Here is a 24,193-nt window from a genome sequence, read left to right as displayed (position 1 = left end):
GTATTTAAAGACAAAAGTATAAGGTCCACCTATCAGATTCCTCACCCCCTGTGATGGCCCATTGTAAAGATTTTTTGGGGGGGAGATGTTTTGGACAGGTAACCGTCTCCTCTTCATTGAGAGCTGAATGCATAAATAAAGTGTGTTACTTTGGCCAGTCCCTCCTTACTTACACTATTGGCAGCCCATTGGACAGGTAAGAAGTGTCATAATACAAAAATATAAATACGCACTGTACAAATTGAAGCACATTTTTACATTCTGCTATTACCTATCAAGATAATAATAGGAGAAAAAAAACTTTAAACAGTACCATTTGAAAGTATTCAGGCAGGCCCTTGCACTACATGCTTTGGGGAATTCATCCATAAATATGACCACAAAAGAGGTAGGTATAGTGTGTATGGGTTTGGCAAAGTCAGCAGATAGAGGATTGGTATCAGCTGACTTAGCGGTTGGGGGGGAGGGAGGGTTCCAAATGATTTTGGGAACCCAAAAAAAGCCTCTGGCACTCTGCATGAATTTAAGGACACAAATAACATTTTTACACATTTTAGGGGGTGTTTAGGGTAAAGCACTACAATGGAGCTGACAAAATACCTTGTTAAGTGACTAGGCAAGGTGGATATGGGCCCAGGAGAGCATGCTGGGGAGGTTAGTGAAGGCAAATATGCATGAAGGATAAAAAACAAACTTCAAAAAATTCCAGCATGCATGAGGATAAAGGGGACATTCACAGCATATTACAATCATGGTAATTAGAGAATGATGAAAGAAATACAAAACATTAGCAAACATTAAATACATAGAATGTGATGTTAAAGGATAAATCTTACCTTAATATAGTCCTTCTGCAGGACCTGAATGATGGCAGAACAGGTCTCTGGGATAATGATCCCCAGAGCCTGGGGGGAGAAAATGCCTGTCGAGAACTTGAGATCCTGCAGGCTTCTCCCAGTCACCAAGTACCGCAACGTAGCAACTAGCCTCTGCTCCGGAGTGATGGCTTGCCGCATGCACGTATCCTGCCTGCTGGTATAAGGGGTCAGCAAAGCCAACAAACGGTGAAAAACGGGGTCTGTCATCCTGAGAAAGTTCCTGAAATCGTCAGGATTATTCTCACGGATCTCACGGAGCAAAGGCATGTGCGAGAATTGGTCACGCTGGAGCAACCAATTCTTCGTCCATGAACTCCTCCTCGCCCTGTTCATGGACTGGGCTTGTGTCAAAGCTAAAAGCCCAACACCAAGCCCCTGCACAGCACGAACTCTACGACGAGTACGTACACGCAACATGGCTTCAAAACGTTTGGCTGGTCAGAAAAAAGTAATAGAACGCACTGAAGAACAGCAAGGCCTGTGAAGAACGACCTGAAAATCAGCAACGAGAGGACAAGAACGCACTGATGATCAAATACGAACCCACTCCACGCACTGAAAAACAGATACAAACCCACAAGCACAAACTGAACACAAGAAAAACGATCTGAAAACCACAAGTTTGAAAAGGGCAAATCGTCTCTCACCAAACTTTTACTAACACGAGATTAGCAAAAGGAGCCCAAAGGGTGGCGCGCTTGGTATTGAACTGCCCTTTTATAGTCCGTGTTGTACGTCACCACGTTCTTGACGTTCGGAAATTCCGACAACTTTGTGCGACCGTGTGTATGCAAGACAAGTTTGAGCCAACATCCGTTGGAAAAAATCTGATGGATTTTGTTGTCGGAATGTAGGATCGTGTGTACAGGGCATAAATCTGCATACTCAATCTAGGTCAGTGTCGCAAAGGGGTTAATTTACTAAAAGCACATAGGCTGTTCATTTTGCAAGGGAAATTTCCCTTATCTTAGTAAATGAGGTAAAGCTCTGCTGACTTACATCATCCAATCACATGCAAGCAAAAAATATAAATTACTGTAATTCAAGATATGGAATTTACAGGTACGTCAACATTTTTATTATCTTTATCACACAGTACTGGAGAACAGTATCAATCTACAGACCACAGGACAACTCCAAGCAATAAATCAAGTGGTGGGCAACAAACCGGCTAAAACAGCAGCAACAGCTCACAGAAAACACATAAAGGGTCAAGTGACTTGAACAGTTAAAGTGGTTCTAAAGCCAAAGTTTTTTACCTTAATGCATTAACTGCATTAAGGTAAAAAACCTTCCACTAGTTGTTCCTACCACCCCCCTCTCTAAATACTTACTTGAGGTCTGTATCGATACAGCACTGTCCTGTCTGCAGCAGCACTGGTTCTCTCTCTCCCCTCTCACAGGCTAAGAGACCAGTGTTAATTTTGCAGTACATTTTCGATTTAGTTTTAGTTATAGTCTTTTGACTAAAATTTAATTTTAGTTTTAGTTGTATTTTAGTCATCTGAATTGTTTTAGTATTAGTCATATTTTAGTCATCTAAAATCTCTAGTACATTTTATTAGACTAAAATTCTAGTAATAACAGCAGGTTTAGTTTAATTGTAATGCATTATTTAAGCATTCCTCTAGAATTTCCAAACTCATTATATACTTCTGGAGTAAAAAATATAATAACATGTAGTGAGGATGGGGAAGTAAATGAGAGTGAGGGAGTGCACAGGGCAGAGAACTGGTCTGGGAAGGCTGTTATTTTACACAGTACTACGCACTGCTACCTTGCTGGGAGGGAAAACATTTACAACGTGGTTTGCAATGCATTGTTCCAGAACTCCCAGGCAGCAGCCAGGCAGACAGAGTGAGCCTGCGTCTCTCAGCCAATACAGCTTGTCAGAGGGCTGGGGCATTAACAGACAGGCGGAGCTCCGAGGAAAGCGTAAGTTCAAGTGGGTAAATGTCCCTCCCTGACATTTTTGTTCTATTTTAGTTTGTTCATGAAAATTGGAATTGATTTTTGTCATTGTTTTTGTCAACTGACTTAATTCAAATTTTATTTTACATTAATACATAATTCGGGGAAAAAACCTTATAACAATCGGCCATAGGGAGTACTGTGAGCTGTAGCAGTCAAGCATTTATTGCAAGAATTCAGGCTCAGGAATCCTATGGTAGCAAGTCTGCAAGGCACCCTGGGATTGTTCAAGGAATGACAAAGTGCATAGCACTACACAGGTTAATGCATGACCTCTTTCTGCAGTCTAAGAACTGACATTTCCTGTAAAGAAACAACATATCCCATATCCCGTATCTGTGTCTGGTGCTGGTGCAGGTGCAGTAATTAGATCTGACACAGCCACAAACAGGCAGAGCATTCACAGCATTAAATTACCGTTCCCACATTTGTGATGTAACACAGAAAGCATGGCAGCGCATGCATTGGGCGCTGTGAGATATGGAACAGGAAGTTGTCTTGTCCCTTTGGTGAATAGGGACAAGCTGGGTGAATGAAAACATGGACATAGGGGAATCAATCAGCCATGACAACAAGCCCACTGTTACAAAGTAAACCAAACAAACAGCACAGCGAATATAACTACACCAATACCTAGTTAAAAGCAAAAGAAACATTTGAAAATATACATTCCCTTCACATTTCTTGTCACTGACATTTTAATGAAGACACCAGGTTTTATCTTTTTAGCTAGTGCGTATAGAATTCATGCTGTATTGCAATAAATATGCTCAACTGTATACTCTACTCCACATTGCTCCTGTTTGTCCTGAGTGATGATCTATTCAGACAAAACATTTTATTTTTCAAAAGATTTTGACCCATGCACTACTAATAGGATGCCGTGCATCCTAGATAGCCGAAAAAAGATCAGTCTGACACATCTTTTCATTTCATAAAGAATGTAACATGTATCGGCAGAAGACATTAGTCACATTGCTTAACTAAACAAATATCATCCAAGTCTGTATTCCTTGCCCTTGGATATGACACAGGTTAAAGAACATTGGTTCCAATTAAAACACTTGATATGAATAAAGGTTTCTGTCTAGTTTATATTAAAAAAACAACAGCAGGAACCCAGACAGGTAAACCAATGGATTTGTCACAAGCTGCCACAAGGCACATACAAGGTAAAAGTAATATAAAGCTGGAAAAACCCTATAAAATTGTAAGCATTATTTTTCTTAACTATGAACATGACTAACTTGGAATGGAATGAGAGAATCTAATAAATACTGGGGGCAAATATAAAATAAACAAACCACATAGAATTTCACAATGGTTGTTAAATTACCATATAAAATATCTTGTTGTTCACTGTTGATGTTTGATTCTACCCCCCCTCAACAGCGAACAATACAATATAAAAAGTGTCCAAGCACACTTACCTGCTAGTCAGCAAAAAACAGCTGCCATTTGAGCTGTGCTGGGCTTTTTGTGGGTTTCCTGCACCTTTAACCACTTCAATACCAGGCACTTATACACCTTCCTGCCCAGACCAATTTTCAGCTTTCAGTGCTGTCGCAGTTTGAACGACAATTGCGCGGTCATCCAACACTGTACCCAAACTAAATTTTTATCATTTTGTTCCCACAAATAGAGCTTTCTTTTGGTGGTATTTGATCACCTCTGCGTTTTTTATTTTTTGCTAAACAAATAAAAAAAGACCGAAAATTTTGAAAAAAATAAAAGTTTTGCTTTTGTTTCTGTTAAAAAAATTTGTAAATAAGTAAGTTTTCTCTTTCACTGATGGGCACTGATAAGGCGGCACTGACAGGCACTGATACGGCGGCACCAATGAGGTGGCACCAATGAGCGGGCACTGATATGCGGCACTGATGGGCACTGGTAAGCGGCACTGATGGGTGGCACTGATATGCAACAATGATGGGCATTGATAGGTGGAACTGATGGGCACTCATGGGTGGCACTGGTTGGCACTGATAGACGACACTGATGGGCACTGAAAGGCGGCACTGCTGGGCACTGCTAGGGTGGCATTGATAGGCGGTACTGATAGGCAGCACTGATGGTCACTGATGGGCACTGATAGGCGGCACTGCTGGGCACTGATACATGGCACTGATGGGCACTGATATGTGGCATTGATATGAGGCACTGATAGGCATCCCTGGTGGCACTGGCAGTGGTAGGCATTGGAGTGGGCACTGATTGGCAGCTGCTTGGGCACTGATTGGCAGCTGCCTAGGCACATAGTGGTATTTTCCTGGGGGTCTAGGTGCATACCTGGTGGTCCAGTGTGGATGGCTTCCCTGGTGGTCCCGGGCGGGATCCGAGGGGGGGCTGTGCTGATAAACAATCAGCACAGACCCCCCCTGTCAGGAGAGCAGGCGATCGGCTCTCCTCAACTCGTGTCTGTCAGACGCGAGTGAGGAAAAGCCGACCACCGGCTCTTCCTATTTACATCGTGATCAGCCGTGATTGGACACGGCTAATCACATGGTAGAGTCTCCGTCAGAGACTCTTTACCTAGATCGGTGTTGCAAACTGACACCCCGCAACAACTATCGCCACGATGCGCGCCCCCGGGGTGAGCAGCGGCTCAATATCCTGATCACATCATATGACGTCCGGTCAGGAATATCAAACCACTTTGCCGCCGTCATTTGGTAATAGGGCGGGCAGCAAGTGGTTAATCAGAAATGGGCTATATCCAAAGCATACCTCCCCCAATGTATTCATTGCTATACATGTCCCACCAGTGGCGGCTGGTGCTCAAAAACATTTTTTTTTGGGGGGGGGGGGGGGGGTGCAAACAAACTGAAAAATTCTGAAAAATACTTAAAAAAAAACATCAATTGCAGCCTCAAATTCAGCCATTTTGCCCATCAAATGCAGCCACTGCGCCCATCAAATGCAGCCACTGCGCCCATCAAATGCAGCCACTGTGCCATCAAATGCAGCCACTGTGTTCATCATATGCACCCACTGTGCCAATCAAATACAGTCACTGTGCCCATCATATGCAGCCACTGTGCCCATCAAATGCAGCCACTGTGCTCATCATATGCAGCCACTGTGCCATCAAATGCAGCCACTGTGTTCATCATATGCACCCACTGTGCCAATCAAATACAGTCACTGTGCCCATCATATGCAGCCACTGTGCCCATCAAATGCAGCCACTGTGCTCATCATATGCAGCCACTGTGCCATCAAATGCAGCCACTGTGCCATCAAATGCAACCACTGTGCCCATCATATACAGCCACTGTGCCCATCAAATACAGCCACTGTGCCCATCATATGCAGCCAACTTTATTTATAACTTAAGTAACTTAAGTTATAGCGTCTACAAATTATGGGAACGATTTTTGGCATTTTTATTATTATTTTTTTTTTTTTTTTTACTAGTAATGGTGGTGATCTGCGATTTTTAACGATACTGTGACATTGCGGCGGACAGATTGGACACATTTTTGGGACCACTGACATTTATACAGTGATCAGTGCTATGGGTCTTAAAGGGGTTGTAAAGGGTTGTGTTTTTTCACCTTCATGCATTCTATGCATGAAGGTGAAAAAACACCTGTCAGTGACCGGCCTCCCAGCCCTCCCTTTTTTCTTACCTGAACCCTGGAACTTGTCCCATGGTGACACACTCTCTCTCTGCCCGGGGCTCTCGGCTCTTGATTGGATAGATTGTTAGCAGCGCAGCCATTGGTTCCCGCTGCTGTCAATCAAATCCATTGACCAGGCCGCTGGGGGACGGGTCCTGCATTCAGCTTCTATGGAGGCCGAATGCTGGACTGGGGAGCGCGCAAGGTAACCCCCTGGGAGAATGCTTTTCCCAGGGGGTTATCTGATGCGGGGAGGAGCCGCGAGAGCCGCCAAGGGACCCCAGAAGAGCAAGTTCGGGGCCACTCTGTGCAAAACGAGCTGCACAGTGGAGGTAAGTATGATATGTTTGTTATCTAAAAAAAAAAATCCGGACCTTTAGTGTCACCTTAAAGAGAACAACGTACCCATAGGGAGTTTCGCAGGAACGTGCCACTTTGCTGACGTATATCGGCATGAGTCGGTCGGCAAGTGGTTAAAGCAAGTTATTAAGGCAGTTTAGACTTTGTTTTATTGCTGACTAGCAGGCAAGTGTGCTCGAGAAGTTTTTCTATTGTATTTTCTTTAAAGTGATTCTAAAGGTTTTAATTAAAAAATATATATATTATACTTACCAGCTCTGGGTAAAGGTTCTGCACAGGGCAGCCCAGATACTCTTCTTTTTGGGTCCCCCGCTGGTGGTCCTGGCCCCCCGCCAAGTGCCCCCAATAGCAAGCCTGTTGCTATGGGGGCACTTGAGCAAGCTCACTCTTGAGGTGTGCTCCTGTGAATGGACATTGTCTATTCACACAGAGCATGATTTGGCCCTGCACCCAGCTCTCTTCTCATTGGCTCACTGGCTGTGATTGACAGCAGCAGGAACCAAAGGCTCCTGCTACTATGTCAGCTAATGAGGAGAGAGAGACCCGGGAGAGGCGCTGTGCTCATGCACATCACTCTATTGAGATGGGGCTCGGGAAAGTATTAGGAGGGGAAGGCTGCACCCAGAAGGTTTTTTATCTTAATGCATAGACTGTTTAGAATGCATTAAGTTAAAAAACTCTATTGCCTTTAGAACCACTATAAACTGCTCAACCCATTTGCAACTTACTTATGCAAGGTATACATTGACTTGGGTGGTTGACATTTTTTAATTCACCTTCGATGTGAAGCTGAGAGGATCGCTTTAAACAGAGTCTGGTCCCCAAAATGTACCAGTAGCTGCAGTATGATGGTCTACCAACTGGATATATTTAGAATGGACTGTTCAGGTAAATAGACTGTTGGTAAATTTTCTGAATCAGACCAGCTTTACAAAATATTTTGTATGATAGCTGAAATTCATGCTGCTGATAGATCACCACTATTAACTTTTGTCACTTTCTGTTCATTTCCTATAGTAAAGGGTATGAATGAGTTTTGTATATAAAAATGTACATGTTGTGGTAAACTACAGTAAACCTTTCCTTTTAAGCTCAAATAAAAGAACTGACAGCAACATCAAAAAGGTTTAAAGAAGTTCAGGTAACTAATTCAGTAATTGTACATTATATGAATTATTTAACTGTAGTTATTGATATGAGGAAAACTGGTACACACTAAAGCTGGTCATAGATATATGTGGAGGCAATGGACTGCAGATAGACTTGTATTTTAGCTACCTGTCCAATAAATAAATGTGTGTGCTGTGTGTTACGTTGAAGATGCATGATTATGGAGCAGGAAAAAGGGAGGACAGGACAAACACTCTTAGTACAAGTTTACCTCAGTAAAAAGAATAGTGATCACATAATTATTTCAAATCTATACCATTAGTCCTTACCCTTACGTTTAATCAGCTAGAGGGGTCTCATGGTGCCCAAAGACATTAGTCTGTTGCCCACTATGGCCAGAAACAGCTAGATCAGGTTATTTTCATCTCATATCTATAAGTACCTATGCTGCCCAAACAACTTAGCAGATTCCATTTTTTTGTGAGGAATCCTGGCACAGAAGTAATATAACTCACACAAGTAGCCCTATCACCACCTATCATTCTTGGGTCAAGGAAACCAACAAAGATGTGATGACATTCTGCAGAGCCTATGTAATTGGGTGTACCCCAAGCCATACAGTTTACCGAGTAGGTCAATCTGATCTAACAGTATTTGTTCCTGTGAAGAGAAGCTGGCACTGTGTAACAGTCTTTTCTCCACCCCTCTTCCCTCACCTCAGAGGCTACTTGTGAGCTTGGCCCAACTGGCTCACCAGTAAAAAGAATGACACTCTGCCCACTGAGTAACCAAAGTATAATATTTGTGAGTCGTGACCAGCCTAAATAATAAAATATTCCTCCCATTCTGACCTGCTTCACAATGTTGCCCCGTAAACCTTTGATGACACACACACCGATACGTATCAACAGTATCCTCACACATCCCTCCATTTAGACATGGTGACGAAGAGCATGGTTTCAACTCTAGAATGAAAAAAGTAACCAATTTACATAGGCAATGCAACTATACTATGTGGACAGATGCATGTAGTATATCACTAGTATGCACACTACATTATAGGTAACACCCCCTTCCCCTCGAAAAGCAACAGTACATGAACTACAGTGCCTTGCAAAAGTATTCACCCCCCTTGGCATTTTTCGTGTTTTGTTGCCTCACAACCTGGAATTAACATGGATTGTTTGAGGATTTGCATCATTTAATTTACAGAATATGCCCACAACTTTGAAGATTTTTTTTTTTTTTTATTGTGAAGCAAACAACAAATAGGACAAAATAACAGAAAAGTCAATGTGCATAACTATTCACCCCCCTAAAGTCAATACTTTGTAGAGCCACCTTTTGCAGCTCTCACAGCTCCAAGTCGCATTGGATAAGTCTCTATGAGCTTGCCACATCTTACCACTGGGATTTTTGCCCATTCCTCTTTGCAAAACTGCTCCAGCTCCTTCAAGCTGGATGGTTTGCGCTTCTGAACAGCAATCTTTAAGTCTGACCACAGATTTTCTATTGGATTGAGGTCCAGGCTTTGACTAGGCCATTCCAACTCATTTACATGTTTCCCCTTAAACCACTCAAGTGTTGCTTTAGCAGTGTGTTTGGGGTCATTGTCCTGCTGGAAGGTGAACCTCCGTCCTAGCCTCAAATCACACACAGAGTGGTACAGGTTTTGTTCAAGAATATCCCTGTATTTAGCACCATCCATCTTTCCCTCAACTCTGACCAGTTTTCCAGTCCCGACTGCTGAAAAACATCCCCACAGCATGATGTTGCCACCACCATGTTTCACTGTGGGAATGGTGTGCTTTGGGTGATGTGATGTGTTGGGTTTGCGCAAGACATAGCGTTTTCTTTGATGGCCAAAAAGTTCAATTTTAGTCTCATCAGACCAGAGCACCTTCCTCCATACATTTTGTGAGTCTCCCACATGCCTTTTCGCAAACTCAAAACGTGCCATTTTGTTTTTTGCTGAAAGTAATGGCTTTCTTCTGGCCACTCTTACATAAAGCCCAACTCTATGGAGTGTACAGCTTATTGTCGTCCGATGTACAGATACTCCAGTCTCTGCTGTGGAACTCTCCAGCTCCTCCGGGGTTACCTTAGGTCTCTGTGCTGCCTCTCTGATTAATGCCCTCCTTGCCCAGTCCGTGAGTTTTGGTGTGCCGCCGTCTCTTGGCAGGTTTACTGTTGTGCTATGTTCTTTCCATTTGGTTATGATAGATTTGATAGTTCTCCTACCGATCATCAAAGATTTGTATATTTTTTTATAACCTAACCCTGACTTGTATACTTCTCAGCAACATTGCCCCTTACTTGTTTGGAGAGTTCCTTGGTCTTCATGGCAGTGTTTGGTTAGTGGTGCCTCTTGCTTAGGTGTTGCAGCCTCTGGGGCCTTTCAAAAAGGTGTGTATATGTAACGACAATTCATGTGACACTTAGATTGCATACAAAGGGGGTGAATACATACGCACATACCAATTATAAGTTTTTTATTTCTGAAAAATAGTTTTATGTATATATTTTTCTAATTTTACTTCACCAACTTAGACTATTGTGTTCTGATCCATCACATATAATTCAGATTAAAAAAACAATGAACTAAAGGCTTTAATGTAACAAAATAGGTAAAAAGCCAAGGGGGGTGAATACTTTTGCAAGGCACTGTATGCTTAAATTGTGTTTTCCAACATGCCTTTTACCCCCACAACTGGGGGTAAAACAAATCTTAATGCCAGAACAAAGTTTTGCAACTTTGACATTTTAGTAAAACTGTACATATCATCGCAACTACTTAGGTGAATTATACCTTGTTTTTTTCAAGACAAATTGGGCTTTCATTTGGTGGTAAATGGTAATGGATATCTTCTGATTTTTTTTTATTTTTATTATCAAAAGTAAACAGGCACAAAATAGTAGAAAAATATATTTTTTAAAATTTAGCTGTATATTTCTTGCTATTACCATAAGCTACTACCAAAGAACAACCCAAAGAAAGTTTCCTGCTCCTGACGATCGCAGCGATACCACATATGTGCATGTTATTTGTTGTTTGCACTTGCAGTAGAGAGTAGAAACAATAGGGAACCTTTTGTTTTTTTATCCTACCTAAAATACACTGACCCTGACCTCTGACCCCTACCTCACCATGACCTGTAAACCTAACTTTGACTGTAACACTGACCTTGATCAAACCCTGATATTATCCTCTATTGATAGTTTTCTTTTGTTTTGTTTTTTAACCACTTCAGCCCTGGAAGAATGTACCCCCTTCCTGACCAGAGCACTTTTCTGCGATTCAGCACTGCGTCACTTTAACTGACAATTGCGCGGTCGTGTGAAGTTGTACCCAAACAAAATTGACGTCCTTTTTTTCCCACAAATAGAGCCTTCTTTTGGTGATATTTGATCACATCTGCGGTTTTTATTTTTTGCGCTATAAACAAAAAAAGAGCAATAATTTTGAAAAAAAACGCATTATTTTTTACTTTTTGCTATAATAAATATCCCCCAAAAATATATAAAAAAACTATTTTTTTCCTCAGTTTAGGCCGATGTGTATTCTTCTACATATTGGTAAAAAAAAATCGCAATAAGCGTATATTGATTGGTTTGCGCAAAAGTTATAGCGTCTACAAAATAGGTGATAGATAGATTTATAGCATTTTTTTTTCACTAGTAATGGTAGCGACCTGCGATTTTTATCGTGACTGCGACATTATGGTGGACACATCGGGTAATTTTGACACATTTTTGGAACCATTGGCATTAATACAGCGATCAAAAATGCATTGATTACTGTAAAAATGTCACTGGCAGTGAAGGGGTTAACACTAGGGGGCGGTGAAGGGGTTAACTGTGTTCCCTGGGAGGTGATTCTAACTGAAGGGGGAGGGGACTAACTAAAGGAAATGTCTCCTGGTCACGATCGCTCGTGGCCGTGGGTCATTGCGACCGTCGGCCATGAGCATCGGCACACGTGCTGTGCAGCGGGCGCGAGCGCACGCCTCCGGCGCCACGCGCGCCTGCTATCCGGACCCTGGGAACCAACGTACAGTTACGTGGTTTTGCGCCGGGGGAGCCAACCTGCCGCAGTAAAACTGAGGCGGCTGGTCCAGAAGCGGTTAATAAATACTTTTTTTTGTTTACATCTTTCTCCTCTAGTAACTAGTATTACCCAGAACTCTTGGTGAGAGCTCAGTCTCTGTGCTGGAAGTGCGCTGTGCAGCACACTGTCACCACCAACACAACTGCACATTTATGCAGCCCCACGGAAGACTGATTTTCATGAGGCCGCATATTTGCGTATGCTCGTCTGACCCAATTAAATAATATTTGTACATATACTGGCCATATAACATAACTGCAATGCAATTTCAGAAAAAAAGGGAATCTTTCTGGAAAGATACAGAAAGTTTCAATAAATTACAATGGGAAAAAAGAAAACAGGAGAGCTGTGTGTGCCTACTCCTCATCGGCATGTTATAAATAAGCACGCCAAAAACCAGGAAAAAGTCTAAGCTCTCAAGATGTAATATGTACTTCTTTTATTCTATTTTACAGAAGTACTTTCATCATGACCAAGTGGAAGAGTTCCACATATTAAAACAGCATTGTTTTTCCGTTTGAATAAAGTTCTTCTCATAGGAGAAATCTAAGAGATTATATCAATGTCAATTATATACCAGCAAGGCCACTTCTTCTACGGCATCTAGACATATGAAAATATAGTATGAATAAAAGCAAATGCAAATTAGAACATCTCACCGGTCTCACACCGCTGTCCAGTGAACCCGAGCAGGCACAGACAGCTGTAACTAGAGCCTACATCCTTACAGAGGCCACCGTTTAGACATGGAGAAGAAGAACACGGCTTTAGTTCTGAGGGTGAGTAGAAGAAAAGTTAAACACTTCAGTCAATAACAGTCTGATTAATACCAAATATATATGAGGTCAACAAGTTCACTGTTTTTTCTAAGTTTGTCTAATTAGCCCATAGAATAGCTGCTGGTTTATCTTAAGAGTATATCTTAAAGCAGTATTAAACCCAAAAGCAAACATTATATTGCAGTTAACCAATTCCTAGATGTGATGGCTTCATACTTTTCCTTTTTTTAGGCTTTCTTTTTTTCTATTTTCATCTGGTGATCCAGCCAGCAAGTCTGTTTTTCACAAATTCAAGCTCACCAAAAGAATATATCAGTTTACATGGATGAGACAAGCCACTTAACACTAGTAAGGGTGATTAAAATGATCAGCTTTTATTTATTCATGCAAAACCTTTAACACAAAACAAATTGCTATAACTGATTATAAAGTGTGAGCTGGAGTTTGAATTCAATTTGTTGGTGTATCTAAATCTGCTAATACATAAAACACTACCCTCCTCCCCAAACTGACAATTCTGCTGTCTGTTGTGCCTCCTGTTCTCATTCCTTCAGGGTTGAGTCTCATTACTACAGGACAAATTCTGTATGAACCCTTTGAACACTGCTATACACCCTTTCCAGCAAATTTCCACTAGGACTGGCCAAAGAGAGGGATTACTTTGACACAGTTGGCCAGTTTAAACATGTATTGCAATATGTGTGAACTAAAAATCCCTGTTTTTCATTACATAGTTTGCTGGAAAGGGTGTATAGCAGTGTGCAGAGGGTTGATCTAGAATTTGTAGTGTTAATATACAAACCTGACCTGAGGGAGGAGGGGGAGACAGATCTCCTAACACAATTTGGATTAGCAGCAAGGATGGGAAGTGTTATCATAATGGGGGATTTAAATTACTCAGATATAGACTGGGCGGAGGGAACCAAGCATTCATCTAAGGCTCACCAGTTCCTAAATGTCTTGCAGGACAATTTCATGGTTCAGATGGTAGATGCACCAACTAGAAATAAAGCGTTACTGGATCTACTAATTACCAACAATACAGACCTGATCACGGATGTGGAAATACGGGGCAATTTAGGAAATAGCGATCACAGGTCAATTGGCTTCAATATACAGTCAGGTCCATAAATATTGGGACATCGACACAATTCTAATCTTTTTGGCTCTATACACCACGACAATGGATTTGAAATGAAACAAACAAGATGTACTTTAACTGCAGACTTTCAGCTTTAATTTGAGGGTATTTACAAATCAGGTGAACGGTGTAGGAATTACAACAGTTTGTATATGTCCCTCCCACTTTTTAAGGGACCAAAAGTAATGGGACAATTGGCTGCTCAGCTGTTCCATGGCCAGGTGTGTGTTATTCCCTCATTATCCCATTTACAAGGAGCAAATAAAAGGTCCAGAGTTCATTTCAAGTGTGCTATTTGCATTTGGAATCTGTTGCTGTCAACTCTCAATATGAGATCCAAAGAGCTGTCACTGTCATCAGTTAAGCAAGGCATCATTAGGCTGAAAAAACAAAACAAACCCATCAGAGAGATAGCAAAAACATTAGGTGTGGCCAAATCAACTGTTTGAAACATCCTTAAAAAGAAAAGTAAGCTCAGCAACACCAAAAGACCCAGAAGACCACGGAAAACAACTGTGGTGGATGACCGAAGAATTCTTTCCCTGGTGAAGAAAACACCCTTCACAACAGTTGGCCAGATCAAGAACACTCCCCACGGGTAGGTGTATGTGTGTCAAAGTCAACAATCAAGAGAAGACTTCACCAGAGTGAATACAGAGGGTTCACCACAAGATGTAAACCATTGGTGAGCCTCAAAAACAGGAAGGCCAGATTAGAGTTTGCCAAACAACATCTAAAAAAGCCTTCACAGTTTTGGAACAACATCCTATGGACAGATGAGACCAAGATCAATTTGTACCAGAGTGATGGGATGAGAAGTGTATTGAGAAGGAAAGGAACTGCTCATGATCCAAGGCATACCACCTCATAAGTGAAGTATGGTGGTGGTAGTGTCATGGCATGGGCATGTATGGCTGCCAATGGAACTGGGTCTCTTGTATTTATTGATGATGTGACTGCTGACAAAAGCAGTAGGATGCATTCTGAAGTGTTTCGGGCAATATTATCTGCTCATATTCAGCAAAATGCTTCAGAACTCATTAGATAGCACTTCACAGTGCAGATGGACAATGACCCGAAGCATACTGCGAAAGCAACCAAAGAGTTTTTTAAGGGAAAGAAGTGGAATGTTATGCAATGGCCAAGTCAATCTCCTGACCTGAAACCGATTGAGCATGCATTTCACTTACTGAAGACAAAACTGAAGGGAAAATGCCCCAAGAACAAGCAGGAACTGAAGACAGTTGCAGTAGAGGCCTGGCAGAGCATCACCAGGGATGAAACCCAGCATCTGGTGATGTCTATGCGTTCCAGACTTCAGGCTGTAATTGACTGCAAAGGATTTGCAACCAAGTATTAAAAAGTGAAAGTTTGATGGATGATTGTTAATCTTTCCCATTACTTTTGGTCCCTTAAAAAGTGTGAGGCACATATACAAACCGTTGTAATTCCTACACCATTCACCTGATTTGGATGTAAATACCCTCAAATTAAAGCTGAACGTCTGCAGTTAAATCTTGTCCGTTTCATTTCAAATCTATTGTGGTGTTGTATAGAGCCAAAAAGATTAGAATTGTGTCCCAATATTTATGGACCTGAATGTAAATCACACAAATAGGAAACATAAGGGGAATACAAAGATACTAAATTTCAAAAGAGCCAACTTCACTAAACTACGAACCTTGCTAGAAGGCATAAACTGGGATAAAATCTTAGGAACAAAGAACACGGAGGAGAGATGGGTTTGCTTTAAGAGCATATAAAAAAAAAGCATTATCCAATGCATCCCATTGGGTAATACATTTAAAAGAGTGAACAAAAGTCCTGGAAGGCTTAACTCCAATGTAAAAATGCATATAAAAGCAAAAGAGAAGGCCTTCAAAAAATACAAGGTTGAGGGATCATCATCAGCATTTAGATTTTATAAAGAATGCAACAAGAAATGTAAGGGTGCAATTAGGGCAGCTAAGATAGAACACAAAAGACACATAGCGGAGGAAAGCAAAAAAAAAATCCCAAGAAATTTTTTAGGTATGTAAACAGTAAAAAAGGGAGGACAGACCATATTGGCCCCATAAAGAATGAGGAAGGTCATCTGGTTACAAAGGATGGAGAGATGGCAAAGGTATTGAATTTATTCTTCTCCTCAGTCTTCACGAGGGAATCGGGGGGCTTCAGTATCCGAAACTGCAGTGTTTATCCTCATGACACATCACAGGAAGCACCTCCATGGTTAACAGAGGACAGAATTAAAATTAGACTTGGGAAATGTAACATTAATAAATCACCGGGACCAGATGGCTTGCACCCGAGGGTACTTAAGGAACTCAGTCAAGTAATTGCCAGACCATTGTTCCTAATTTTTACTGACAGTCTACTGACTGGAATGGTACCAGCTGATTGGAGAAAAGCCAATGTAGCAATAATATTTAAAAAGGGCACAAAATACATCCCTGGGAATTGCAGACCAGTTAGCCTAACATCAATAGTATGCAAGCTCTTGGAAGGGATGATAAGGGACTATATACATGATTTTAGTAATGAGAACGTTATCATTAACAGTAATCAGCATGGATTTATAAAGAATCGTTCTTGCCAAACCAATCTATTAACCTTCTATGAGGAGGTGAATTGCCATCTAGATAAAGGAAGGCCCGTAGATGTGGTGTATCTGGATTTTGCAAAAGTATTTGACACAGTTCTCCATGAACATTTACTGTACAAAATATGGTCCGTTGGCATAAACCATACGGTGAGTACATGGATTGAAAACTGGCTACAAAGGCACGTTCAGAGGGTGGTGATAAATGGGGAGTACTCGGAATGGTCAGGGGTGGGTAGTGGGGTCCCCCAGGGTTCTGTGCTGGGACCAATCCTATTTAATTTGTTCATAAACGACCTGGAGGATGGGGTAAACAGTTCAATCTCTGTAGTTGCAGACGATACTAAGCTAAGCAGGGCAATAACTTCTTAGCAGGATGTGGAAACCTTGCAAAAAGAGCTGAACAAATTAATGGGGTGGGCAACTACATGGCAAATTAGGTTTAATGTAGAAAAATGTAAAATAATGCATTTGGGTGGCAAAATTATGAATGCAATCTATACACTGGGGGAGAACCTCTTGGGGAATCTAGGATGGAAAATGGACTGGGGGTCCTAGTAGATGATAGGCTCTGCAACGGCATGCAATGCCAAGCTGCTGCTAACAAACAGGATTTCTTTAATATCATCATAGTGAGAAGAGTGTAGTTCACTAAGAGCTAACCACCTACCACATATTCCAACCAACAGTACTAGATCATATTTTATTTCAAATCCTCTGACCTGTTTCACAGTTCATCCCTGTAAACCCTCTGGTACATAGACAGCTGTACGTATCATCCAGATCTTCACATGTTGCCCCGTTCTCACATGGAGTTGATGAGCAGGGTCTGATCTCTAGAAACAGATAATAGAGATAATAAGCAAGTGGATACAAAACTCTGCCTACTAACAGAAACCAAATATGACTTTTAGTTTCAGATGCTTACCATTCTCACAGTGGGCTCCCATGAACCAAGGAGGGCAAGAACAAGTGTATGTAATTCCTGACTCCACACACGTTGCTTCATTTAAACAAGGGGATGAGGAACAAGGTCTGATTTCTAAGAACAAAAACATTGATAGTCAGAGAGGACCTAGGAGGAGGCTCTAGCAGTTGCACAAATAAATGCAAACATTTTTCCCCACAGTTGCAGACACATTTCCTAACTTATGTCAGGGCAAACAAAAAAGGTATTGAGAAATGGGCTAAAAAAAAAGAAACTGAAAGAACGGCATTGCACCCAGGATATCACAAACATCCATGTTTATTGTGAAAACCATCCAAAGACATGGCAGTAAAAGTCTCTGCCCTAGGACCGCTCCTCTAGCACATTTCATCCAATTAGGGCTTGATCATAGAGAGGTGGACTACACATAAATACAGTGAAATAGTACACTGTTTTCTTAAAATGAAAGGCATTCTTAACCCTTTGCTGACCTGCTGCAGTACATTTACTGCAGCAGGTCGGCTCATACAGGCACAATCACGTACCTGTACGTCGCAGCTTTCTTCTGGGCCACTCATACATGCATGCACGTTATATCATAATATAAGAGTTCTCAATATTCTTCTATTTTTGGTTTCAGCATTCACAGTCATTCATGACTATTTCTACCTTTTGCTCCTTGGATATCATCTTTGTTGAGTCCTGGGCCGTCCACACCACCTCAGCTCCCGCTAGAGATACCCCTAGGGGATCTGTGATCCATAGTGCCACACTCCCATCATGTAGCTATACATTATGTAAGTACTTTAGAGAGTGGGGTTTTTTTTCCAGTTAATTCTACCTCCTATTTATTCAATGTTAATTCCTCTTCCTTGACAGTGTCAGACCATATAGATATTCTTTCCATAATACTACAATACTCATTCAATTGCTCCTGAAGAGTGGATGAATCCACAGAGTTACTATATGCCGTGTTTTTGCCCATTATATGTTTTACCTGACCAATTTTACTATATGTATTATGTGACATTTACTGCCAACTATTATGTGGCAATTTGCCATTATTGTTTGTATATCTATTTAAATTAATTGTATTGAATATCTTTGCCTACTCATGATTACCATCATGTAACATATAACTGATTTCCAATAAATTTGAACTTTTACACCTGCGTGCTTCATCTAAAGTCCCAATTCTCTGTCCCCTTTTTCTTACTCAACTTTGTGTGTAAATTTCAGTTTAAAGTGTAACTAAAGGCACATTTTTTTATTTTATCATTTTGGATAGAATAAGGGAGGGTTATAGCCCCTGTCAGTTTTTTTTGTCATCTGTGTCCCTTAGGGGAGATTTTCCTTCACTTCCTGTCTCATAGCCAAAACAGGAAGTGAGAAGAAATTCCTCCAATGTGAAGGAATCCTGGCGTGTCCCCAGAACTAATGTCCCCATTAAAAGATTTCCCCTCTATTACTGTAATGGTGTCAACCCAAAATGTGTGATTTTCATTTACTTTCACTGAAACTCCCTAACAAGGGGCACAAACTGCAATAAAAACTGACAAGTGTTCTAATCCCTCTTCAATCTAACCAATCTAACCAAACCTAAGAAAAACACTTTAAGCTATTCCATTTTTTGATGACAGGATGACATAATATTCATATTCCTTTTAAACCTGACTGAAATAAAGAAAATAAATATGTTTTCATCTTTTTTTTTAGTCCTGTCCTTATAAATAAAGAAACAAAATATGTACAAAACCATTATACATTTCCTTTTGCAAAGTCAAAAAAAACTTTGAACATTATTCCTTAAGTCCCCATTCATGCAGCATTTTTCTGTCTGTTTGCCTACACCTGACTACCGCAGAATCCTATTCTTTCTAATTATGTCTGTTCACACTTGTTCAGTCAGTTGTCCTAGGCTCTACAGCCTGCACTCAAAAAAGGATTCACACTTTGAGAAGTTAGGGAAGACTCCAAAGAATGTGAGGACTCCAGCGGGAAAAACTGTTCAGGCTGTCAGTGTCAGGCCCTTGGGCAGGGGCATTGCAAGCTGCTCCAGAGTTATTAGTGATCCAGGAGCTGGGAGAGCATGCAGGATAACTTCCACTGCGCTCATGACCTGACATACTGCAAATGTATAGGATTGCAGGTACCACAAGGGGTACTTAAAGTGAGCTGCAGAGGTGGAGGGGTTATGTGGCTGTCTGTTACCTTGTCACTGTTAGGCACAAGGGAGCTCATGGCTTAACTTTCAGAGATGCATGGCAGTATTTGTGCAGGCATTAGGTGAAAGGTAGGAAATCGAATTACGAGGAGGAGGGGTGGCCACACACTCTTAGCAAGGCGGGGAGCAGGGTGCCAGATTCCCACCTTTTCCCTTCAACACATGAAGTGTTACAGCCAGAGCCCCAGGCCATAACCTCAGTGTGGGCACAGCAAAGGAGAGTAGCACATAAAGCACATGACAGGCTGCAAAAAGGGAACGACCCCTTGACTTACAGCAGCAATAGTCCAAAAGGCATCCTGCAGCTCCCAAACACACTCAAGCTAGGATGTGCCAGAGTAGAAACTAGGAAATTTGCCCCTTCCAGACAGTCTTTGCCCCACCTGTGGGCATACTCACTGAAGAGTCTTCAGGTACAGGGTTCCACTGACAGGTGTACCTCAGCCCTGGACGTGTAAAGCGCTGTTCAGCTGACTCACACAGTACACTGGGTATCTGAAGAGTGCTGCAATCAGAGCCCAGTGTCCTAGAGTCACATTAAAAGCCGTTCCCACATCTTAGTATGGCGAGATTTGGCAACAGTTTAAAAGGCTACGGCAAAAATTAACCAATCCTGAAAACTGCAAAAAATTAGCTCTCTGAGTGCAGTAAGCAAGGAAGCTTGACTGATGGAAAAAGGATATTGATAAAGCAGAAAAAAGACTCTTGGGAAGGGTTTGCATCTTAGAGGATATGTCTATTTTTCTAAGGTACTAGCATTTAAAGCTGAAGCCTAATGAGAGTAAGAGGGGCTATATCTGGATGATTAACAACTTGTAAGTATTCAATCTCTTGTAGATACTAGTATAACTCTCATGATAACCCTGTGCCCCCTAATGAATGAGAAAGAAAACGATTTAAAACATTACATTTAGTATACCATTGCAATCTTACTTCAGTATATTACTGAAGAATTTTACAATTACTGGTAGTACAATAGCTTTTTGTTATGCTTTTCTCTTAATCCTTGTCATTGAACTGACTTCTTCTTGCTAATTCTAGTGTGATACAAGACCTCTGATCTGATCTCTGAAATCCTCTGAAATCAGAATGAATAGTAATCACTACAGTTATCAGCTGGGCACTGGATTGCTGTATACTTACCAGTTTCACAATGTGCTCCAGTGAATCCTAAAGAACACAGGCAGCTGTATGTATCCTCATGATCTTCACATATCCCTCCATTCAAGCAAGGATGAGAAGAACATGGTCTGATCTCTAGAAATCAGAAAGGTAAGGTTGTGAAATTACTAAAATATTTGCTAATGAAGCTACAAAGAGGCAGAAACAATGCAAATGGTAGTCCCACTATTTTAAAAGATGTCTTGTGTCTATTTTTTAAGAGTTCATCACTTTAAACAGCAAGTTGCTTCTTTAAACAGAAAATACATTTACTTCTGCAGCTGTCTAACAGTAAACTCTATTCTTTAAGAATTACACCGGGAGATGCCAGAAACATATATATATATGTTTACATATATATACATATATATAAACCATAGTGAGGATTTGTAGGATTGTGCTAGTGGTAAACAGTTTGAATGCCAGACATGTCCACCTTAGTGACTGTCTCCTAAGTCAAAGTAGTGAGACTTATGCCGCATACAGACGATCGGAATTTCCGACAACCAAACCGTGGATTTATTTCCGACGGATGTTGGCTGAAACTTGTGTTGCATACACATGATCGCACAAATGTTTTCAGAAATTCTGATCGGCAAGAACGCGCTGACGTACAACACATACGACGGGACTAGAAAAAGGAAGCTCAATAGCCAGTGCGCCACCCTTTGGGCTCCTTCTGCTAATCTCGTGTTAGTAGAAGTTTGATGAGAGACGATTCGCGCTTTTCAGCCTCGTGCTTTTCAGATCGTTACTGCTCTTCAGCTAGTGTTTGTGGGTTCGTATCTGTTTTTCAGTGTGTGTAGTCAGTTCGTATCTGTTTTTCAGTAGTTCTTTTATAGTTCGTATCTGTTTTTCAGTGCATTCCTGTCCGTTCGTTTCTGATTTTCAGGTCACTCTTCTCAGGCCTTTCTGATTTTCAGTGCGTTCTGTTAGTTCGGACTGACCAGCCAACCGTTTTCTAGCCATGTTGCGGGTACGTACTTATCGTAGAGTTTGTGCTATGCGGGGGCTTGGTGTTGGGGTTCTTACTTTGACCCAAGCCCAATCCATGAACAGGGGTGAGGAGGAGTTCATGGACGAAGAATTGGTTACTCCAGCGTGACCAATTCTCACACATGCCTTTGCTGTGGGAGATCCGTGAATTTAATCCTGATGATTTCAGGAATCATCTCCGGATGACAGACCCCGTTTTTCACCGTTTGTTGGCTTTGCTGTCCTCCTATATTACCAAGCAGGACACCTGCATGCGGCAAGCCATCACTCCTGAGCAGAGGCTAGTCATCACCTTGCGGTACTTGGCGACGGGGAGAAGTCTGCAGGACATCAAGTTCTCGACAGGCATCTCCTCCCAGGCTCTGGGGATCATTATTCCAGAGACCTGTTCTGCCATCATACAGGTCCTGCAGAAGGACTATATTAGGGTAGATTTTATCCTTTAACATCACATTCAATGTATGTAATGTTTGCTAATGTATTGTATTTATTTCATCATTCCATAATTACCATGATTGTAATATGCTGTGAATGTCCTCTTTATCCTCATGCATGCCTGGAAGCTTTTAATGCTCCTTTTTTGTCCTTCATGGATATCTGCCTTCACTAACCTCCCCAGCATGCTATCCTGAGCCCATACACACCTAGCCTAGTCACTTAACAATGTATTTTGTCAGTTCCGTCGTAGTGCTTTACCCTAAACACCCTCTAAAATGTATACAAATGTAATTTTTGTCCTTAAATTCAGTCAGAATACCAGAGGCTTTTTGGGGGGGGCCCAAACTTATTTAGAACCCTCCCTTCCTCCAACCGCTAAGTCAACCGATACCAATCCTCTATCTGCTGACTTTGCCAAACCCATACACACTATACCTACCACTTTTGTGGTTTAGATTTATGGATGAATTCACTAAAGCATGTAGTGCAAGGGCCTGCCTGAATACTTTCAAATGGTACTGTTTAAAGTTTTGTTGTGCTTCAATTTATACAGTGTGTATTTATATTTTTGTATTATGACACTTCTTACCTGTCCAGTGGGCTGTCAATAGTGTAAGTAAGGAGGGGCTGGCCAAAGTAACACACATTATGTATGCATTCAGCTCTCAATGAAGTGGAGAGGGTTACCTGTCCAAAACATCCCCCCCCTAAAATTTTTAAATGGGCCATCAGAGGGGGGTGAGGAATCTGATAAATGGACCTTATATTTTTGTCTTTAAATAATCCTTAAAATAAATGTTATACTGATGTTGTCCAAGAATGTTTGTGTCTAATCTGCTTGCAATGTGTTGTGCAAAAGTACTAATTTTTTTTTTTCTTGTTTGACAGTTTCCTTCAACGCCACAGGAATGGCAGACTGTGGCATCCCACTTTGCCCAGCGGTGGGACTTTCCCAACTGCGAAGAGGCTATTGATGGGAAACACGTCCACTTCGTGCCACCCCCCAACTCGGGGTCATACTATTATAATTACAAGGGGTTTAATAGTATAGTGATGTTGGCAGTGGTGTCAGCAACATATGAGTTTCTCTATGTGGACATGGGGAAGAATGGCCGGATGTTGGATGGTGGAGTCATCGCCCAGACCGAGTTCTATCGATGGCTCCAGAGTGGCAGCTTGGGATTGTCAGCTGCAGAAGACAACGTGGCTGGTCTACCATTCGTCTTTGTCGCTGATGAAGCGTTTGGGCTTGGTGAAAACCTGATGCGGCCATTCCCCATGAGGACCCTCACCTTGGACCAGAGGGTTTTTAACTACCGGTCGGCCAGAGCCAGAAGAGTGGTGGAGAATGCTTTCGGCATAATGGCCAGCCGGTTCTGCCTATTCCTGATGCCAAGTCACATGGCGGAATACAAAATAAACCATATTGTACTTGCATGCTGCATTATGCACAACTTTCTAAGGAGAAATGCTTCGAACTATGTGGCCTCAGTTGGGCCTGAGACAGGATTGCTAGATCAGTCAACCCTGACAGCTTTTGAAGCTGGCCGCCCTGGCTTGCCCCCCCAAAGTGTCCGCGAAGTCCGTCAAAAATATCTGGAATACTTTGCGGGTAGGGGGGCCATTGATATGCCAGCAAATGTTTGAGAAACATTTTTAAAATAAATTTTATTTTAAACTGAAATAATATTTCATTTGATTTACTGCTTGTGTTTCTTTTAGCTGTCTCCTAGGTTCTCAAATGGGCTTTTCTTTTTGGCCATTTTCTTCAAAAGTGCAAACGTAATTTATTTGATACATGAGGTGACAATCTCTTCTTCAGCTAACTATTATGTTGTGGGTCTGCTACACACACACCTTGTTTTTGTTATAAT

The 24,193-nt window shown here is 41.5% G+C and overlaps 1 protein-coding gene across 8 annotated transcripts in view; it reads right to left on the bottom strand.

Annotated features, from left to right (window-relative positions):
• SNED1 (sushi, nidogen and EGF like domains 1) overlaps positions 1-24,193 on the bottom strand; it is a 291,723-nt gene that overhangs the window by 112,045 nt on the left and 155,485 nt on the right. For 7 of the 8 annotated variants that reach the window (XM_073625738.1, XM_073625736.1, XM_073625737.1 and 4 more), the window contains 5 exons: positions 20,868-20,981; positions 17,501-17,614; positions 17,295-17,408; positions 12,710-12,823; positions 8,794-8,907 (listed from right to left, as the gene is read on the bottom strand). In XM_073625738.1, coding sequence (XP_073481839.1) covers positions 8,794-8,907; positions 12,710-12,823; positions 17,295-17,408; positions 17,501-17,614; positions 20,868-20,981 — 570 coding nt within the window. The remainder of the gene's footprint in view (positions 1-8,793; positions 8,908-12,709; positions 12,824-17,294; positions 17,409-17,500; positions 17,615-20,867; positions 20,982-24,193) is intronic. The other variant, XM_073625743.1, reaches the window with a different exon arrangement.

This window comes from Aquarana catesbeiana, linkage group LG04 (assembly GCF_042186555.1).
Source record: "Aquarana catesbeiana isolate 2022-GZ linkage group LG04, ASM4218655v1, whole genome shotgun sequence".
NCBI lineage: Eukaryota > Metazoa > Chordata > Amphibia > Anura > Ranidae > Aquarana > Aquarana catesbeiana.
The sequence above is the reverse complement of the archived record's forward strand: the minus strand, read 5'-3'. Positions and strand labels throughout refer to the sequence as shown.